We start from the raw sequence: 18,344 nt of genomic DNA on the forward strand, positions 1-18,344 counted from the left end.
TGAGGTTGTTTTAGTATTTCTGTGGATGTAATAGAAACACCCTTTTCCTTCCGTTGGAGAAGCGAGACATAACTAGTGACTTTTTTTGTTATTTTACACATGTATACCTCTATATGGAGGAGGAGAAAAAAAAAATCTGGTTTCTAGATCAAGTTTCCTACAGCTTCAAGAGTCTGAAGTGAACTGGTAGAGCTATTAAAGCAGATACAACTAGCCTCAGCGTACTGGGCATTTCACTGAAAGTAACGGAGCAAAATATTTTTAGAAGAGTTCCCTGCATGTCAAGCATAGTAGCTAAAATGTTCAAAAAAAAAAAAAAAAATCTAAGTGTAGGGTCAGATGTGACTCAGTGATACAATCATCTAAACAGGGCACTAGAGGGAGGGATGCACCCTGGCGCCATAAACTGGACCCCTCTGTCTGGGATCAAGTCCAAATAATCCTCAAGTCACTGCTTCTCTCACAGTCCTCTCTCCAAACTCATCTCTCTCCCTCCAACCCTCACCCGTTCCACCAGACCCCCCCACCCCCCACCCCCACACTATACACACATGCACATACGCGCACACACACACCCAGGCACAGTTGGCAGCCCCAACCTAAACATATTCACACATCACATCACTGCTCAACACATGGCTCTTTGTACCAGCATGATTGGAGGTACAGGGAGCACACACACACACACACACACACACACACACACACACACACACTGAACTTTTAGGTGAAACAGCCCTCCAGTCTCTCCTCCAGCAGGGCCCCCTGCTTGCCCGCAGCACAGCCCGTACAATCAAAAGGGGCTATATCCACGTGGAAAATAGCCCTAGTTACCAAAGTACACAAATAAAAGTGAGATGGTCAATATTTCACAGGAATGTCTGTACAAATGTCACATTGTTAGCCCAAAGGATTAAGTCTCTGAAAACTGAAGATTCTTAGCTAATGCATACTTTGTGAAAACATTTTGGCAGCCAATTTCTCAAACCACTGGGAGAAAAATGGCACGTACCGAAGCCGGAGCACAAGAGAGTTACGAAGTTAAAAAGAAGAGTTAGATCCTATAAAAATCAACATCACGCTGGACTTTGTGTGACATGTTTCGGGCCTCGCTGTTTCACAATCGAGCTGGGTGCGTCGTCTCTCTACAGTCACGAGCATGAATAGTCTTTGTGTGATGATGGGTGACCTGGCTCTCTGTTGCCTTATGGAGTTCCTTTTAGGGGCCTCTCAAGCCGTCAGCTTCTCGAGTGCTTTAAGATGTAATAAGACACAGAGGCAGAACATTGTTCGAGTGTCACTCCGGAGAGGAAAACTGCCATTTATGGTGGTCAAAACAAGAGAGCGGCATCTTGTAAACAAACATGTGAATGTGTGTCGTGGCATTCATCAACACTCCGCTCGCTTCTCTGCTTCTCCTTTGTGGGGAGACCACCATCCCCTTTAAATGGCTCATAAAATAAGTCACTTCCCTTTGACATTGTCCTGCCTCTCAAACTGTTCTCAGAGGAAGGATGGTGGGGGAGGTGAAAACGCCTCACAGACAAAAACCAGATTAGACACCTCACCGCCCCCTCTGCCTGCCATCATGTGCCCCTGAACCAGACGGACCTCAGGGTGCCCCCCCCCCCAACACCACCACCACCACTACCACCACCTCCCTGCGCGCCCTCCACCTCGACTGCCACCACCCTGCAGGCTTAACCAGCGAGGTCAGGGGTTAACAGCCACTCCTCTGAGAGAGGTCCTGTCCTCTGACCCTCCCTGTCCGCCAGCCAGCACATCCACCACACACAGTAACTCACAGCCCCCCCCCACCTCCCCCACCACCACCACCACCACCACCAAACCCCAATCACTCCAATAATAACACCACCACCATACATTCCCACACACACACAAAAAAAACATACAGGCAATTCAGAGCCATAAAAGTCGCAAACATGTGCAAAAAATATAAATAGAAAAGCTCGACGGTCATACACCCCGATCTCAAGTCATAAAAGTCCCTCAAGGATTATTTCCGTACCCTCCTGAACTCAGAACATCACTAAAGACTGCCAAGAGAGACGTGAAGGAAGCCACGGGGTACCACATGTCGCAAACCATCCACAGACTTCTGTCACTAATTGGAGCCTGGTGGTCTGTGACTGAACCAAAACCTCTGAGCGTTCACACAGCCATCAACATTTGTAAATAATTAAATGAACTGTAAGCTGCTCATAGCTTATGTACATACTAATTCAAGCCCGGGGGGGGGAGAAAGCAGGTCATTTGAGGCAGTGGGTGTGATGATGATGGACATACGATACCGGGGCGATTTCATTTCAAAACAAATGACAATCGTGTGAACGCATCTCGAGTCGGACTGCGAGACGAGCGCTGTGTATGAAACGCGCCGAGCGGTGGTGTAAAGAGAAAACACTTATGAATACAAAAGGCTGACTATTAATTGGCGTATTATGCTCCTTGCTATAACATGTAAAGGAGAGGAGCTGCCAGTCTGCGGAGCATTACTCACCGAGACTGTTGTAAATTTGCACGCCCTGCAGCCATAACATTCTCCTCTTGCTCCTCACCCCTGTCTACGGTGTAATTATCCTGGAGAGGGAGGAGGAGGAGGAGGAGGAGGGAGGAGGAGGGAGGAGGGGGGGGGACTGGTGCCATTTGTTGAGTAGCTTTCTGTTCTGCTCCACATCCTGTCATGCACAATCACATGAGCTCAACCTGTGGTCTTTTGAGGAGTCCCCCCGTTGTTGCTTTTTAAGGTGTTAAGTTTAACTCATAAGCGTGACGTGTGTGATAGGCGTAGGAATATGTAAAAGGGCTCCAGTTGAAAGGAGAGATTAAAAAAAAAAAAAAAAAAAGGCTGTAAACAGTTGCATATTTCATTTCCAAAATCATAGCAATTGCTTGTTCTGAGTCTTTTCCCTTCTTAAATTCCTTCCTGTTTCAGCATGTTGTCAAATCACCCCTTTCTTTTTGTCTCCACTCCTCTTTCATCTATGAGAACCCTACAATTGTGGTCTATATCTTGACTTAAAAAGTGAATTCTTTCAGCCATTACTCATTTAAAAATGCCATTTATCCATTTTGGAAAAGATTTTCCAATTAGTTCCCCAGTCAGTAATTCAATGTTTCAAACAATTCAGATAATTCTGTCTTCAATAAAGAAGGAAATAAAAATAAATCACTGATATGAAAGCAAAAGTCTCTGAATGCTTTACTTTTATGAGCTTTCACTAAAAAACTTGGAAAGGCAGTATTCAGTTCAAACGTTGGATGTGTCATTTTGAAATTAAACCAACTTATATATAAAAAAATAGAGTAAATGTTTTCAAGGCTCCGTAATTGTGCAGCGTTCAGCGGGGGGAATCTCCCTCGTGAGATCAGTCTAGAGCCGTAAAAATAAAAACGTGCAAAAGCCAAAGTATAAAGTGAAGCACATATCTGAGCCACTAGTGTCCCGTTTATACCTCATACTTTCACAGTGCTGTTAAGGAAAAGAGCTAAAAGGTACAACATGATATTTCCCGGCGTATTACAAGAAATCCTTTAACGAGGCGAACGGACGGAGAGCTCAGTCTTATTTACAACCTGGAGGAGTAGCTGCAGGGGGAGGGAAGGTTACAAACATCCACACATTCACGCCGGGCTGCTGCTCAGCACAACCGCAGACTCTTGGCTCAAGGGCTTGATGCCAATAGTAGCTGAAGGAGGGGGGGGGAGTGTGTCTTGTTCATTTTCCCTCCCCATCCAGTTTTTCCCCAGTTCTTTTCTCAGCAGCCAAACCAGGGATGTCCTGAGGACGGCATAACCGTAACCCTGACGCACTAATAGTAACCTTTCAGATTTCACGAGGAGAGCTTCAACAACACATTTAAACGTTCTGTCCAGTCTCCAGTCAAATAAGATTAAATTAAAGTTATACTACATTGTGTGGAATTGCCCCAATGATTGAAATGTTATTTCACAGTAAAATACAAATAAAATGCATGATCATACTAGGTGATGACAATAGTTAAAGTACTGTAAATCAAAAAAAAACTGTTGCAACGACTTTATATGTGGAGTCCAGACCGAATAGTTTTCAGAAAGCGTAATAGGGCCTCGTATGTGAAACTGTAAAATAAAATAAAAAAAAGCACAATGCAAGAACTATTTCAATTCAATTTTAAAAGCCAAACTAAATGTGACAGCCGTCCACATACATCTATCTTACACACTAATATCCTGAGTGCATGGGTGTATTCAGAGCTATGACTGAATCACCGCAAAGGGAGAAAATGTTCAATAACATTATGCTGTAAGCGGAAACCATTATTAGAGACCGGGCTGTTCATATGGAGATAATCAGGGCAGGGCGATACTTCCACCTACTCTGTTTCTGCACTTCAGTCTCTTACAAAAATAGAGTAATGACAAGTTTATAGCAGTTTTGGCTAAACCAATAATGATTTTCAGCTCTCAGTTCATAAGGAAAGTTTAAAAGAGCTTGAATTTGCTGGCAGGGGGACTTCTGTATCTGATTGAAGTGTCTGAACAAAATGGTGGGTAGCGATGCCAAACCTGGTCCATTACTTTCCTTTAATGTGAAGTGTTTCACTTAACCGCCGCTCAGTATCTCTTGAGCATAACTGGACCACAAAGCTGTCCAAAAAGGACAGGAAGTACAGTTGAAGTTGTGATGGTGAATGTTTGAAGAGGGTTTTATTTACAGTTGGGATGAAGGACATTGAAATGTTGATGATCTACATAAGCTATCTCCTTTCATAAGGCCGGGATATTCCGCTACACATACTGGAGATCTGCTGACACTCGCATGGAGTGAGAAACCGCTTTTAGAGCGAGGCTCCAGCCGTCCCATGACTCAGACATTACACTACTGCCATAACTAGCCCATAACCTATAAAGGATGGAACCGTGAAGAGGGCGATGGCTTTTAACATTTAAAGTTAGGTAGTAAAATCTTTTATAGGAATTGTTTGAAATTGCGACCTAAACGTCTGTATGTTTGCCAAAATAAAGAATAAGCGTTTGTCTCCAGATTCATAGTGTATATATGCTGTATCTGTAGATTTTCTAGTTATGAAATGATCATATTCATCTAAAGCAGATTTAAATATAGAAGAAAGAATATATGTAATTATTGTAGCTACATAGATCGAGCACATGTTGACATTATGCATAACAATGTAGTGTTAGAGAGCGACAGAGTACTGTAAAATAAAGGCTGAACTGTATAATGGGCGTATGCAGGAATCTATACTTCATACAACAGTCATATGACTTGTTAGTTTTCTCTATACTGTACAAATCATAGTTACAATGCCTCTGTGTGCAAGGACAAAGTCGACTCTAACCTAAATCTAATCTAATAAAGACATGACACCAGGATGCATCTGACTTTGCGTCATGTAGTATTTATCATGTTTGTCACTTGGCATGATGTCAGCTGACGTGAAAAAGCAGCGATCCCTCGCATAACGAGTCGAGACAATAATGTTGAATTGACCTGTGATTCAGCTTTAACCCGAGGTGTTAGAGGTTAATGCAAAAGAACAATCGCACAGACCATCAGTAACGTCCATAAATAACAGGATCTACTACTGGGAGGAAGCGTCTCGCTAGTGCCAAGCTCAGGAAACACTCGCACCGCTTGTGACATGAGAGATTTACTCCACTTAGAACAATGCTCACCATCCATTTATGAGGCAGGAAGTTTTGGTTTAGTGGAGTACTCTCTGGAGTGAATATTTTCAGCTACGCCGCCAGCCACAGGGCTTTGGATAATGTCAGTGTAAAATGATGTTTCCTTAAATAAATCAGGAATTAAAATCTCTTCCACAAGGCAGCTGTCAAAACACCAAACTGCCAAAATTTGCTTGTCACATGGCATGACTATGATGAGGAAGAAAGGCATGCCTGCTTGTGCACAGCACAAGGCAGAGCACAACTCACTACAATCTCCATGTCTCATCTGCTGCTTTTTTTACAAAGAAGCACTTTGCAGCCACAGAAAAACTCTTGACACAGTCTATTTCTCATTCAGACCCACAATTTGTCACATTAATATGTTCATCTGTGCAAAATCTTCCACGTTTTTGAGTTATTTTTTTTCTAAAGACCGCACAATCTCACAAACAAAGCACACACTGGGATCCATAAATCGGAGCCCTCTGCCACCGGAGTCCATTTCTGATTACTAAACCAGTCAGGGCCTCTGGCCAATTAAAACTCTCCATTTGTGAACATTCCAAAACGCTGTCATCCATGAACATTTACCCAGAAGCCCCTGGGGAGATTCCACAACATTGCCCTGGCCTCTCGCTCTGTCTGTTTCCCTCTCCCGTCCCGGCCCTGCATCTCCGGCTTTGTCTCCCCACACAAAAGCTCCCTGCCTACACCACTTCCCAGGTCACTGCTTTGTCAGGGTTTCAACTCGCTCCTGCACTTCCCCGAGTGCGTTTAAAAAGTCAGAGACCAAATGCCAACCACCGTTCGGGGGCTGTTCTCGGACAGTCCACCTGTTTAACACTTGATAAGAAATATTTGATTCTCTGACCTTACCGACTGTGTATTTGGCATGAAATTATTGCCATAAAGTTTCCTGATATCAGAGTGGAAATTTACAAGAGAGTTGGAAGCTGCTGATTCAAAGTTCAGGTGTTAGCAATTAAAACCCAGAGAGCTCTACCTCACACCTAAATAATGAAGGCAAAATAACTAGTGTGTAGAGATTTAAAAAGCATCACAGCGAACCTCGAAGCTGAGCAGACAAGTGAGAATTAAAGAAGGAGAAAAGGACTTAGAGGTCATTAATCTAGACAAGTAAATCTGCTGCTATGTTAATTGGTCAAAAAAAAAAAAAATGCCATTGGCCATTTTTAAACATAACACAACTTAGTTTTTATAGCAGGAAAACCTATCACAGCAAAAATTTGGCCCAAAAGCAGCACGGAGGTCTGCCAGAGGTCAAGAAACACATACACAACATAGCGGCGAAGAGATGAGATCATATAAACGAAAGGTCAAACTCTCAACACTTCGGCGGGCTCTGTCTCTAACTAAGAGGGAGCTGGAGACCATGATTCATGTTAACACAGTTATGGGGAATTCGTACTTCAAACAGGAGGTTTGTTTCGGGGCGAGATTGAATTTGGCCAGTTTCATAGCGTGCTCCACACAAATGTTTTTGCAACTTGTTTAACTTCCATCTGGTAAATACAGCAACCACTGGTGATTGGCTTGACTGCCATTCAGACCGGCGCAACCCTCTCTCTCCATCCACCCAGATGGTTTTGACATGAGTGCCTATGTCAAGTAGGTAACGTATGGACTACAGATTTATACTAAGGCTGGGCGAGATGGACTCAATCAAATATCACCATATATTGACCTCAATATTGCCACAATATTGTAGGATTGAGTATTCGTGCTTTCACAAAATATTTACACAATGAGATTTTTGATAAGTAATCATCAGTAATGTGGGTATAACGACTTAATGGGTAAAAGCAAATAATAGAACAGCTACAACAGTCTGGTAAGTTTAGAAAATTACATCACTTTACTGTAATGTAGCCTTTAAAACCAGGGAAAAAGACACTTCTGCCATATCATGATATTGATATACCATCCATATATCGGCCAGCCTTAATTCAAACACAAAAGGAAAAAAAAACATCTCCTTCCTACCATCACTCCACTGGGAATCTTTTCTTTAAAAAAAACGGCACCATCTATCAGGGGGAGCTGGAGGCAATGATTCACGTTAACAACTAGTCTAATCTTTCACCCTTTCCACATCTTTCTTTTAGTTACGTGCCTTTTGATGAGCCGCAGAGTTGCAGTGTTTGATCTGCTGCTTTTTTACTACAGATTCCACCTTGACGCTTTAGCCGGGCGCGTGCGTGCTTATGTGTGTGTGTGTGTGTGTGTGTGCGTGCGAGTGAATGAAAGAGAGTGCGAGACTGTGTTATGTTTAAGATTTGCAGAGACAGGCAGAGGTTTTGCAGACAAACGGAGAGGACATGTTACAGCACAGCGTGATTATCACAAGGGGAAGAGGAGAAGAAGAAAGACAAAAAAAAAAAAAAAAAAAAGACACAAAAGACCTTCCTGGCTTGTCCCTCTACACCAGCCCCTCCGTCTTTCCACTGACTCATGGCACACAAATGAAAACAGACTTTAAAGCAGAAGATGAAAAACACTCTACTTAAGGCCAAGTGCTTTACCATGGGACCCTACGCAAACACTGTTGCGCTGTCAGAGAAATGGACTACTGTTTGAGTTTACTAATAAGTCCTCTTTAAGACGTGCTTGTAGTGCTCGAGAGCCACGTACTAGACTATCCGAGGGGGCTTTACCTTTAAAAAACACGTCTTTGTGGGCCGGTCGTATGCATTTTTGTGTTCAAGTTCCACATAACAAATCGTGACACCCCTCCCTCCGGCTCCACCAAAAAAGAATTCAAAAAATCTAACTTTGTTGAAACATATGAGAGCTTTTAAAAGATTTGACACACAAACAATACATTTCATCTTTGCCAGTAAAAGCCAGCGAACCCCTCTTAAGGACAGGGAGCTCTTTGACAATGTTTATAACAGACATCCAAAAGCAGCTGAAGTCCACCAGATGTTGAGAGCAGGACGGGGCCCGGTGAAGCCCCCCAGGCAGAATGAGGTCAGGTACAAGATCAAGTTTCTGGAAGCTCAAAGCTACAAAAGGGCAACAAAGATTCTGATATACCTGTCGGGCCTTACGAAACTGGACACCGGCGTAGGCGGTGGGAAGAGAACCACTCATCGCGGACTGTCAAAAGAGACCAGAAAGTCTACGGCACAATGGTTTAATGGGCCTCAGTCATGGATGGCTCAGTCCATTCCTGATGATATGTACTGAATGTGACCATGAATCATAGCTACTTGCCATTCCGATGATGTACAATATTTCAACCCTTGGCGGGTCGACTCGCATTCCCACATAACGACTAATTTTTCTGCCAGCAAAAACCACCCTCAGAACACACTGACCAAATGATTTGCAGCTTTGGAGCCATCATTTAACAAAGTATTTGCTGCTTTCATGTGTGTGTGTGTGTGTGTGTGTGTTTTTTTTCCTCCCTCGCTTATAGGCCGTCAGCCAGCGAGACGTCTGCCATTGTTTTCTTCATCTTTTAAATTTCGATAGCCTGCTTTTAACACAAGGCATCAACTCGTCAACTTCACAGAGCTACGTGAGACGGCCAAAGACCTGCCTATTGCTTTTCTGTTTGACCGAAGAAAGGACTTTTGAAAAATAAAGAAACTCTTAAACAATATAATTTATATTAAAATAAATCCAAGAGTGAGCAGCACACAGAGGGATTAGGTAAATATTAGGAAACCTATTAAGCTAACTGCAGTTTGGAAAAGTGAGCTAAGTGTGAGTGACTGCCCCGTCAGTGGGAGTCTTGATGTAGGCCTTGGGAGTAATTAGCAGGGATTACAGCGCATCTGGCCTGCACCCAGCACTGGGGTTTCAGCCCAAACACCCAGGCCAGTCCCTGGCTTGGTTCCCTCACCGCTCTCCCTAACCACACGGGCCTCTGGCGCGTCGCACAAATCCTAATTATGATCATGACTATCAACACGGACATCAAGCCCGCTGCGGCTTCATAGGAAATCAATTAACCTTGGTTGAGTTACACCTACATCATAACCGCACTCACTTCTCTGGCATCACAGCGGTGCGATGACTTCAGTTGAGTGAGTGGAGTCTCCTTGTGTCGGACGAGGGGGTTCACACACCCCCCCCCCCCCACCCCTGCAGTTTGGGATCAGAGCCTGCGGCCCTTCGCCACACTCCTCACAGCTGGCTGAGTGACACCAGCAGTGAGGTGATCAACACAAAAGGAGACGCACGGTGGCTCGAATATCAGAGGAACAAAAAAAAAAAAAAATTACACCACCGAGCACCGGTTGCATAAAAGGACTTCAGCGACCAGAGAAGTCTAACGACGGGGAGGGGGAGAGGTGATTAAAGCCTCGGCATGGGAGGCGTAGGAGTGGCTGTGATAAAACAACTCTCTCTTATACTGAACAGGGATGCGCTTATCTGATTAAGCCCATATTGACCTCAAATGTTTAAGTAGATACCAAAGAGAAAGACTAATGATCTGATTCAGGGAAGAAACATCCTCAACTCTACTGTTTTGATAAGTTACCTCATCCAGTGCTTTTAAATATTTTCATGTTGTATGCATCTTTTTATTTTATACAAAATCAGTGTATCCAAATACTCTTCTGCACTTGGTATCAGAGGTGAAAACGTGTTCCTGGTGTCTCCATAACATTCAGAAGTCATATCAAAGCTACGGGGAGATGTGTGTTAACAAGAGGCCTGTTCTAGTTTTGGCTTGTTCGTCATGTAGACACCTGAAAATTTGACAAACATGAAAAAGTGGACACAAGGGAGCTAGGTGGGCTGAATGCAGCGGGCCAGGGAAATACCAGTAGACCACTGCTGATGGCGAAAACAAGAGGAAATCACCCAGGGATGAAGAAAAAAGGAAAGGCTAAGAATGAAACAAAACCTCCCAGAGGAGCTACTAAAGAGGGAGCGGGGGGAGAAGAAAATGAACTGATATGTCAGTCGGGACAGAGTAGGGGGACTTAAAAGTGTGCAAACAGGACGTGTTAACAAGGAGTTTGAGGTGGGGGGGGGGCACTCTCCTCTACTCAATGTACGGAAAACCACAAAGCCAGATTGGGATTTCTCACAGTTTGCATCAGACAAAGACCCACAAAAATGTACTCTGAGGTTATAACTGTTGTTAAAAACCTTATATTGTGTTGGACGGACACGTGTAACTCTCAGGGGTTATTACCGAGGGGAGCAGGCTGTATGTACATGCTTGTATGGCTGAGCCAAGATGAGTCACAGTGCACGCATGCATCCACTTACCTCCCCAAATTCCCTAAGCCTGTGTCACACATACACACACTCACACACACACACAGTCACTAACTCTGGCCCACCATTTCTCCTGGATATTCAGTTCAACTCGCTCTGGTACAAAACTCTTTCCTGTCAGTCAAATCCCCCCTCTCTTTCTCTGCATGCCTCAGTCAGTCCCTCCAGCTCTCTCTTTGTTGCCGTGTGTTCCCAGCTCCGGGGCTCCCTGTGTGCGGGTCTTGGTGGTCCGGTGTGGAATGTGGTGAGGAGGAGTGGGAGGGAGGGAGAGAGGGGAGGGGGGGGGGGGTGGCAGGCTGGCCTAAAAAGGGGGTGCTCAATTGTTCCCACACACAGAATCCACCCCCCACTGATCTGTCGCTCACTTGGCCATTTGGGGGTGTGGGGGGGCGGGAGGGGGGGGAGGGATTGGGCCAAAGCAAAAAAGATGCAGAGATGGAATTACGGACACTCCGTCGACACACACACACACACACACGCACTGCTATTGAATTGATGCTACACTCGGAGCATACTAAATGAGTGTAAGTGGGAAACTTAACATTCCACAGTCCTACATGTTGAAGAGGAAGGCTACCCCAAACCCAAACCAGCTCTAGAGTGACAGTATCCACCAGATAGGATCCACACAGAAGCAAAACCAGTTAGTTTTAGCGCTACGCTTGACCTTCTTCCGTGCACATCCAGAATTTTTTTTTTTTTTGTAGGTTGTGATAAACTCATTTGTTTTGGACCAATGATAAGGCAGCTGTTGCTGGCAGAGCAGAACGGGGCACCGCTGATTTCAGAGCTGCCACGCTGTGATCGCAGGAAGCTGATAAGAGTGGCGAGATACCGCAGAGCTGGCTGGCACGTGTAGGCGCCCTCCCTCCCTCCTCCGGCTCATCTGGACGCTGGAAAGTCACAGACCGGCTCCCCCTGGGTTCACAAGACCTCAGCCTCATGATACCTAAACTCAATTATCCTAAAGGCTCTCGTAACGGTTAGTGAGGAGATGTCACATAAACAGGGCAGAGAGCAACAGGAACCATCACATTATCGCTGCTTTTAGCTGATCTCCATGAATACTACCACAGAGGTCCCGCTTCCAACAAGTTATCACTATTTATTGATGAACCTATCGACCGTTTCCTGGAACACTATCACATGCAAGATATGGAAATCTTGAATTCACCTTCAATCATAAGACAAACACATACAGCTCTTAAAGTTCAAACCATTCACTACATCATTACTGTACAGTTATCTGATACAGGAAAAACAAACCTGTGTTCAAGTCTAGCCTCTACTAAAAAAGAAAATAATCAGTGTGTTGAAACATTAAAAATCCATTAAAATTATAACACCTGTTTTCAAAAAAGGTTAAAAAAAGTCATCCAAGGCAACTGAAAATAAGTGTTTCAAACTCTGCAGCAGGCGAGGTCTATCCCATCGCTCAGGAATGTTATCAGAGATTACTGCGCAGGCTTTGCCTTTAATGCGGGGTGTTTATTTAATCTCAACCCACACAGATTTTCTCAATTTTCTCCTCAAATCAATCATTGATATTAATGTTTGTGCAACTTATTCCTCCGGGGAACAAAATTATGTCCAAAGAACCTTTTTGTTTAGACTATAAGTAATCATGCAGCAAGTCTTACGACTTATGACTGTGTACAGTTTTCTTTTCACAAATCCAGATTTCCACGTGTTTCCATACGAATCTGTGATGACATTATCAGACTAGTAAATCTGTTAGGTGACTCAAGCTTAGCTCATCTCTTCCCAATAGTTCAAGCATTGATGAATCCATTTCTGTAATAGTTTTCAGATGACTTCTCATGTATGACTCAAGTTTGCATGTGTGAATTTACTGTTGGTTGTAACCACATCTATGAGTGGGAGTTTACTGTTAATACCTTCCTCCATTTGATGTCTCTAGAGACACAAAAACAGTTCTGCCTCATAACAGTGTTAAGCCATTTGAAAGTTATAGCCCACAGTTACAAATTTGACACAGAATGATTGTACTTCAAGCACAATAAAGTCAACATCTTACACAACATTATATTTAATACCTCTTTGTATCTCTCTGACACTTTGCCATTTATAATATGCCTTTAAGTAAGATGATCTTACATAGCGCAGCCTTGTTAAAAGATATATCTCAACATCTACACTTCATGTGACTACACATGGACCCTCTGATGTATATGATGCAACATATTAAAAGCCACTGCAGGATTTTCTAGATAATCTAACTAATCACTTTAAAAGTGAGTGATAATGTGTGATGCAATATCACCAACAACTTTACTACTCTCTATCCGTATGTCAGCTCTTCCTTTGATGAGCAGCTTCCCAACTTTCAACTACTGGCCTCCTAAACTGCACGCGTGTAACATCATCAAGAGATCAGAGTACAAAAGTACCGTGATAACTGTAAAATCTATCAGTTGGGTTTTGCAAGCAGCTGCAGATTATGCTACATACACATCTTTATGAGTCTGTTTCACTGCAACAGACAAACATTGCACAGACAGGAATTCTGCCATTTTTTATAACCAATTTTTGAAATGACTGAAAATTAGATTTTGTGACAAAGTGCAGCACCGAGGTGATTCCTAACTTGCAAAGTGTTGTCCCATAAAACGGAGAGGGCCTTTTGCAGTTTTATGGGATTGACCTTGAGAGGCAAGCAAGACACTTGGCTGGTAGTTTATTAGTTAATTATTACAGGTGTTAAAATACCAAGCCACAGTTCTCTGGAGCAGAGCCACTCAAATATTGGCCTTTGAGCTATAAAAGCTCCTGCAGACTGTGTGTGTATGCCCCAGTTCCCTGCTCTTATCTTATCTGCTGAATGTCATTGCAATAACACAACCTGTTATTTCCCAAACCGTAATGATGCAGGGCATGCTGCCACCGGACTAAAGGGCCCTCACAATGCAAGACTGCAGAATGTCTCGAGCTTACTGAGAGGCCAACGTGATGAGGTCATGCACGCTTTGAGTTTCAGTCATAATGCACTGAACTGATTATGAGCATGGGATGTTCCTCCTGCTGAAGGGAGGGAAAACGACCCTCTTCTCTTTGATCTCTGCCATTGTCCCATACCTGAAGCATGACATCAAGCCTGACTGCCAGAGTAAACCAAAACAGATTTTGCTTGAAGAGCTACAAGAAGGGAAGTGCAGCGCCCGGCCTTGCAAGGAGTAGCCTTTTGACATGGCGAATACCAATCTGGTCAGTGTTAACTGCTGTGCTTTGAGGCGGCGCTATAAGAGCTCGTCCATGTAGCAACTGTGCAGCAGCGCTAAGCAGATACCTTTTAACATTTCTCACAGTATCAAATATAACTGTTAAGAAACAATAAACATCACCTACTACTAGCAGATGGCTTCAGATAGCAAAACCACCATTTATATCCTGTATGATTACTCACAATATTAATCTGTCATCATTAAGACCGTGAGCATCATTTATTTGCCATTTAAGGGAGGTATTCAACCACAGGCCCTAAACAAATCATCATCCAGCAGACAAGAAACTTGGAAAGTGGGTCTAGAACTGTTTCCATGTGAGTGGTAAAAGATTGATACCATGGGATCAACAAGGAATTTACCAAATGAGCCTGCCGTTTCTCCCTATCACTTAATTATGTCTATGCTGAAACAGTCAGGGTTTCCATTTCAGTTTTACTGCATTAAAACATCTTTATTGAATCTCAAGTCTGGCTTCAGCAGAGCCCATCAGTAATGTGAAGGGTAACAAACATCCTTATCTCCACGCTGCCAACAATAACACAAGATGTTTGCGGTTATGAGAGACAAGTTTTCAATCCCGTGTCTCCAATAAGACTCATATTCCTCCAATCTGATTTATGGTACATATATAAGAGAAGGTAAAGATTACAGAGACTACTTCTGTAACAACTGGCAGAGACGCTGTATAATTTTTAAAGTATGTCTTCAACCAAAGTCTGCGCAGTTTAAATAAAAAGAACGTTATTTTAGTAGAAATATTCTGATCACAACTTCTAGTCTCATGAGGAACTACATTTTATTGCAAACTTTTGCATTATATAATGACTATTTCAACTTCTCCAGATGTTTCAAGTGAAACAACCTTTTCCAATGAACCATTTCCTCGATTATTAACTGCTGAAACTGAAATGGTGACGTACATATGCGCGTAATTAATAGTCTAACCCTCCTTCACCTTCACATCCAGTTCAGACTGTGTTATGCTAATGACAGAATTAATGTTTGGAGTTTGACCCGTTACAAAGTTGAGAACTGAAGCTCTGAAGCTCTGACAAACATGACTGAAGTTCAATCAGACTACACATCTGGAGCCATTTCTCCCCAGCAACATGAAACATTTCAAGAGCGCGGGGCTTTTGTATCCGCTTTTTGCTTTCTGGAGACCCCCAACTCCCTTTAATGACAGTAGACCTTGTTGCTTTCTATGGATCAATTATCTCAGTCTCTATCAATGACAAAGAGCTGCTCATTGAGGTCAGCCCTGCCTAAGACCCAGACATACACCAGGAATCTATTGTAAGGAGAAGGCACGTGTGTGTAGCACACAAACCTGCACAATAAAACTGGCTTTATTCAGAACCTTCTTTCAAAACCCACAGATGCAAGACAATTAAATCCAACCAATGTAGACATGTTGGGGTACTCTCAATGACATTTAGCATCACAAAGACATACAGGCAGAAAACAAAAGGACCTATAGACTTGTGTGAAATGCAGGAAAAAAATAAGTTCTCGGCCTTTTTGACAGTTACGCCTGACTCAAATTCTAATGAGCCCTTGAGGCCTGAACAGAAAAAGACACTACTATGCAAAGTAAACTCATAAAGGGACATCAGTACAATAAAGAGGACACATACAAATTGGTCACCCTTGTCAGTAAAAACAACGCAGTGGGCACTTTGTCAAAAAACTGTTTAAGGTGAGAAAAGAATTGTAGAAAAAGAGAAATTCTCAGTCCACTGAGATAAATCTGCATTCAATGTCTTTAAAAAAAAAAAAAAGGCTGAAAACAAGACAGCAACATGACAGTGGCCATGCCTGGATGACCTACTTCTATAATTTTAAACATGACCGTCATGCTGAAGCCGCTGCACAAATGGCAACCAAACTGGCCTGAGTTTAGGGGTTTGAGTATAAGTGTGCATATTCATTTTAACCACCATAAAAATGAAAAGGAAAGGAGAGAAGGGAGGGATTTAAAGTATGCAGGGCACAGTGGAATTTCAAACCCCAACCCCCTTCCCCTGCTCCCCTCAAGTCTTCACTGTAAAAGCCCCCCTACGTAAGTTTCCATTACTTGGGTTTAACTCATTATTAGCTAAATTGATTTGCCTTCTCACCTCTGTCTCGACTATAAAGAAAACAGTTCCTATTTATTACCAAGAGGTCTTCACTGGTGCATTACATCCTTCCTTGCAGACTAGAGGCAGATGTAGGGGAACAACATGTGCCGACACTGAAAATGTCAAAACCACAAACTCAAATTAACCCAGAAAGAAGAAAAAAAATCCATAAGCCTGGTTCACAATACACAGGAATGTTTACTAAATCACTGCCGGCTGCCTTCACTTCACAGCCATAGGAGTCTATGGAGGAAGCTTGGGAATAAACACAGGCCTGGCTTCTTTCAGAGGGGAGCAGGCTTTGTGTGTTGATTATACCTCTTTATTGTTATGAATTACCTACAACTATTTCCTAAATGAAGACTATATTTACCCACTGGGGCAGTGAACTGTTGCCAGCCGCACATTTGCCTGAAGCTTACATCCCCAAACGCTTCAATGCTACTTCCCCCAACTTGCACTGTAACTTGAAACACATGATTAACCAAAAGTGACAGTTCAACTGTTTGCTGTAGGTCCTCCGATACTTTTTCATGCCAATGACTCTTTATGTTTGCTACATTTGAGAAGATTTTGTGTTCAAGAAAACCATCTGGAAAACAGTTAGTTATAACTCAGATTAGCTGGCGTTCTCCATTGCAGAGCTGAAGCTAACAATGGGACAGAGAAAACTTGTGATCACCTAGTTTAGTGGTTCTCAAACACAAATTAGACCACAGACCCCCATTCAATAAGACTTTGTTCAGGGTCCCCCATCTGCTTTTAAGTGTTTTATTACATAAAGTGTATGAAACCCATGACCAAACTAGTCATACATTCTGTCATTGTGTTACTTATGGATCAAATTATAGTTAAAATAAATTATTCTCCTTTTTGCTGGGGAGCCCCCTCAAGGAACCCTGGGAACCCCACTTTGAGAACCACCAAGCTAGTACCACTTAATGCTAACTTTTCTATCTTAAAAAAAATAGTTCTCACTAGCTTTAGGACCACCGGGAGACCTCTCCACGACCCGTTGGGGGGTCCCCGGCCCCCAGTTTGGGAACCCCTGCTCCTAACTGTAGTGTAGCGAGTTAAAAACAGGCCTAAAAGTAGAGGTGAAACTCACCGTTTATTCCTTTGTTGGGGACATCGTTGATGTTGAAGCCTTTGGAGCTGTAAGCATCGCGGACTTCGTTGCAGTTTTTCAACTTTTGCTCCGCGGTGCCCGAAACAGACAACACAGCCAGCGTGCAAACCACACACAGCACCAACAGCGTCTTCATGTTGTCAGTCCAAAACTACAAAAGCTACAAAGTAACCAGCACAAAGAGTACAAAAAGTGATAGTCGCTCAGGTGTCTGTGTGTGTGTGTGTGTGTGTGTCTGTGTGTGTGAGCTAGGACAAAGTTTCAGCCTCCCACGCTGAGTTTCCTCATGGAGACGCGCTGATTTCTTCAGCTCAACAGATACTTCATTCACAGCAGCAACAACTTCGAGGGAAGGAGAGAATATATGTATATATATGTTAAAAAAAACGAAAAATAAAACGAAACACTGCTCTAACGTCGTCCGTTTAACAGCTCGGATATTTAGGAAAAATGTCGAGTTCCAGCCTCAATCGAAAAAAACACGAAGAAGCGACAAAAGAACAGTTTTAAAACTTTTTTCTTAACTGCAGGCAAGAATCTCAGAGTCACACTGCTGCTTCTCAGCCTCGACGAGAGGAGAAACCACAGGAGGAGAGGAGGCGTTAGAAAGCTGCCTGCCGGGAAGGTGTTTTTTCTTCTTTCCTTCTTTCTTTCCAAACTTGAGGAGGCCGTGGTTTCTGTAGGACAGGACACTGGACTGTATGCTGGTCGTACTGGGATCCAGATGCAAGCAGAGAGAAAAAAAAAAAAACCCTGGTGGACACCCAGGAGTGAGTGCGAGTTCCGGGGACAAAGACCTGGAAAGCAGGAACACCAGGGGTGGAGTATGGAGCAGGGACTTCAAACCCTGGATCCCTCTCTCTCTTTATAATGTCTAGACTTGTGCTAACC

At 43.3% G+C, this 18,344-nt stretch overlaps 1 protein-coding gene across 1 annotated transcript in view; it reads right to left on the minus strand.

Moving 5' to 3' along the window:
- Positions 1-18,263, minus strand: part of gpc4 (glypican 4) — a 32,311-nt gene extending 14,048 nt beyond the window's left edge. The window contains exon 1 of the mRNA XM_067598670.1: positions 17,433-18,263. Within this exon, the coding sequence (XP_067454771.1) occupies positions 17,433-17,589 (157 nt within the window). The 5' untranslated portion in view covers positions 17,590-18,263. The remainder of the gene's footprint in view (positions 1-17,432) is intronic.
- Between the last annotated feature and the right edge of the window lie 81 nt (positions 18,264-18,344).

This window comes from Thunnus thynnus, chromosome 9, assembly GCF_963924715.1.
Source record: "Thunnus thynnus chromosome 9, fThuThy2.1, whole genome shotgun sequence".
Classification (NCBI taxonomy): Eukaryota; Metazoa; Chordata; class Actinopteri; order Scombriformes; family Scombridae; genus Thunnus; species Thunnus thynnus.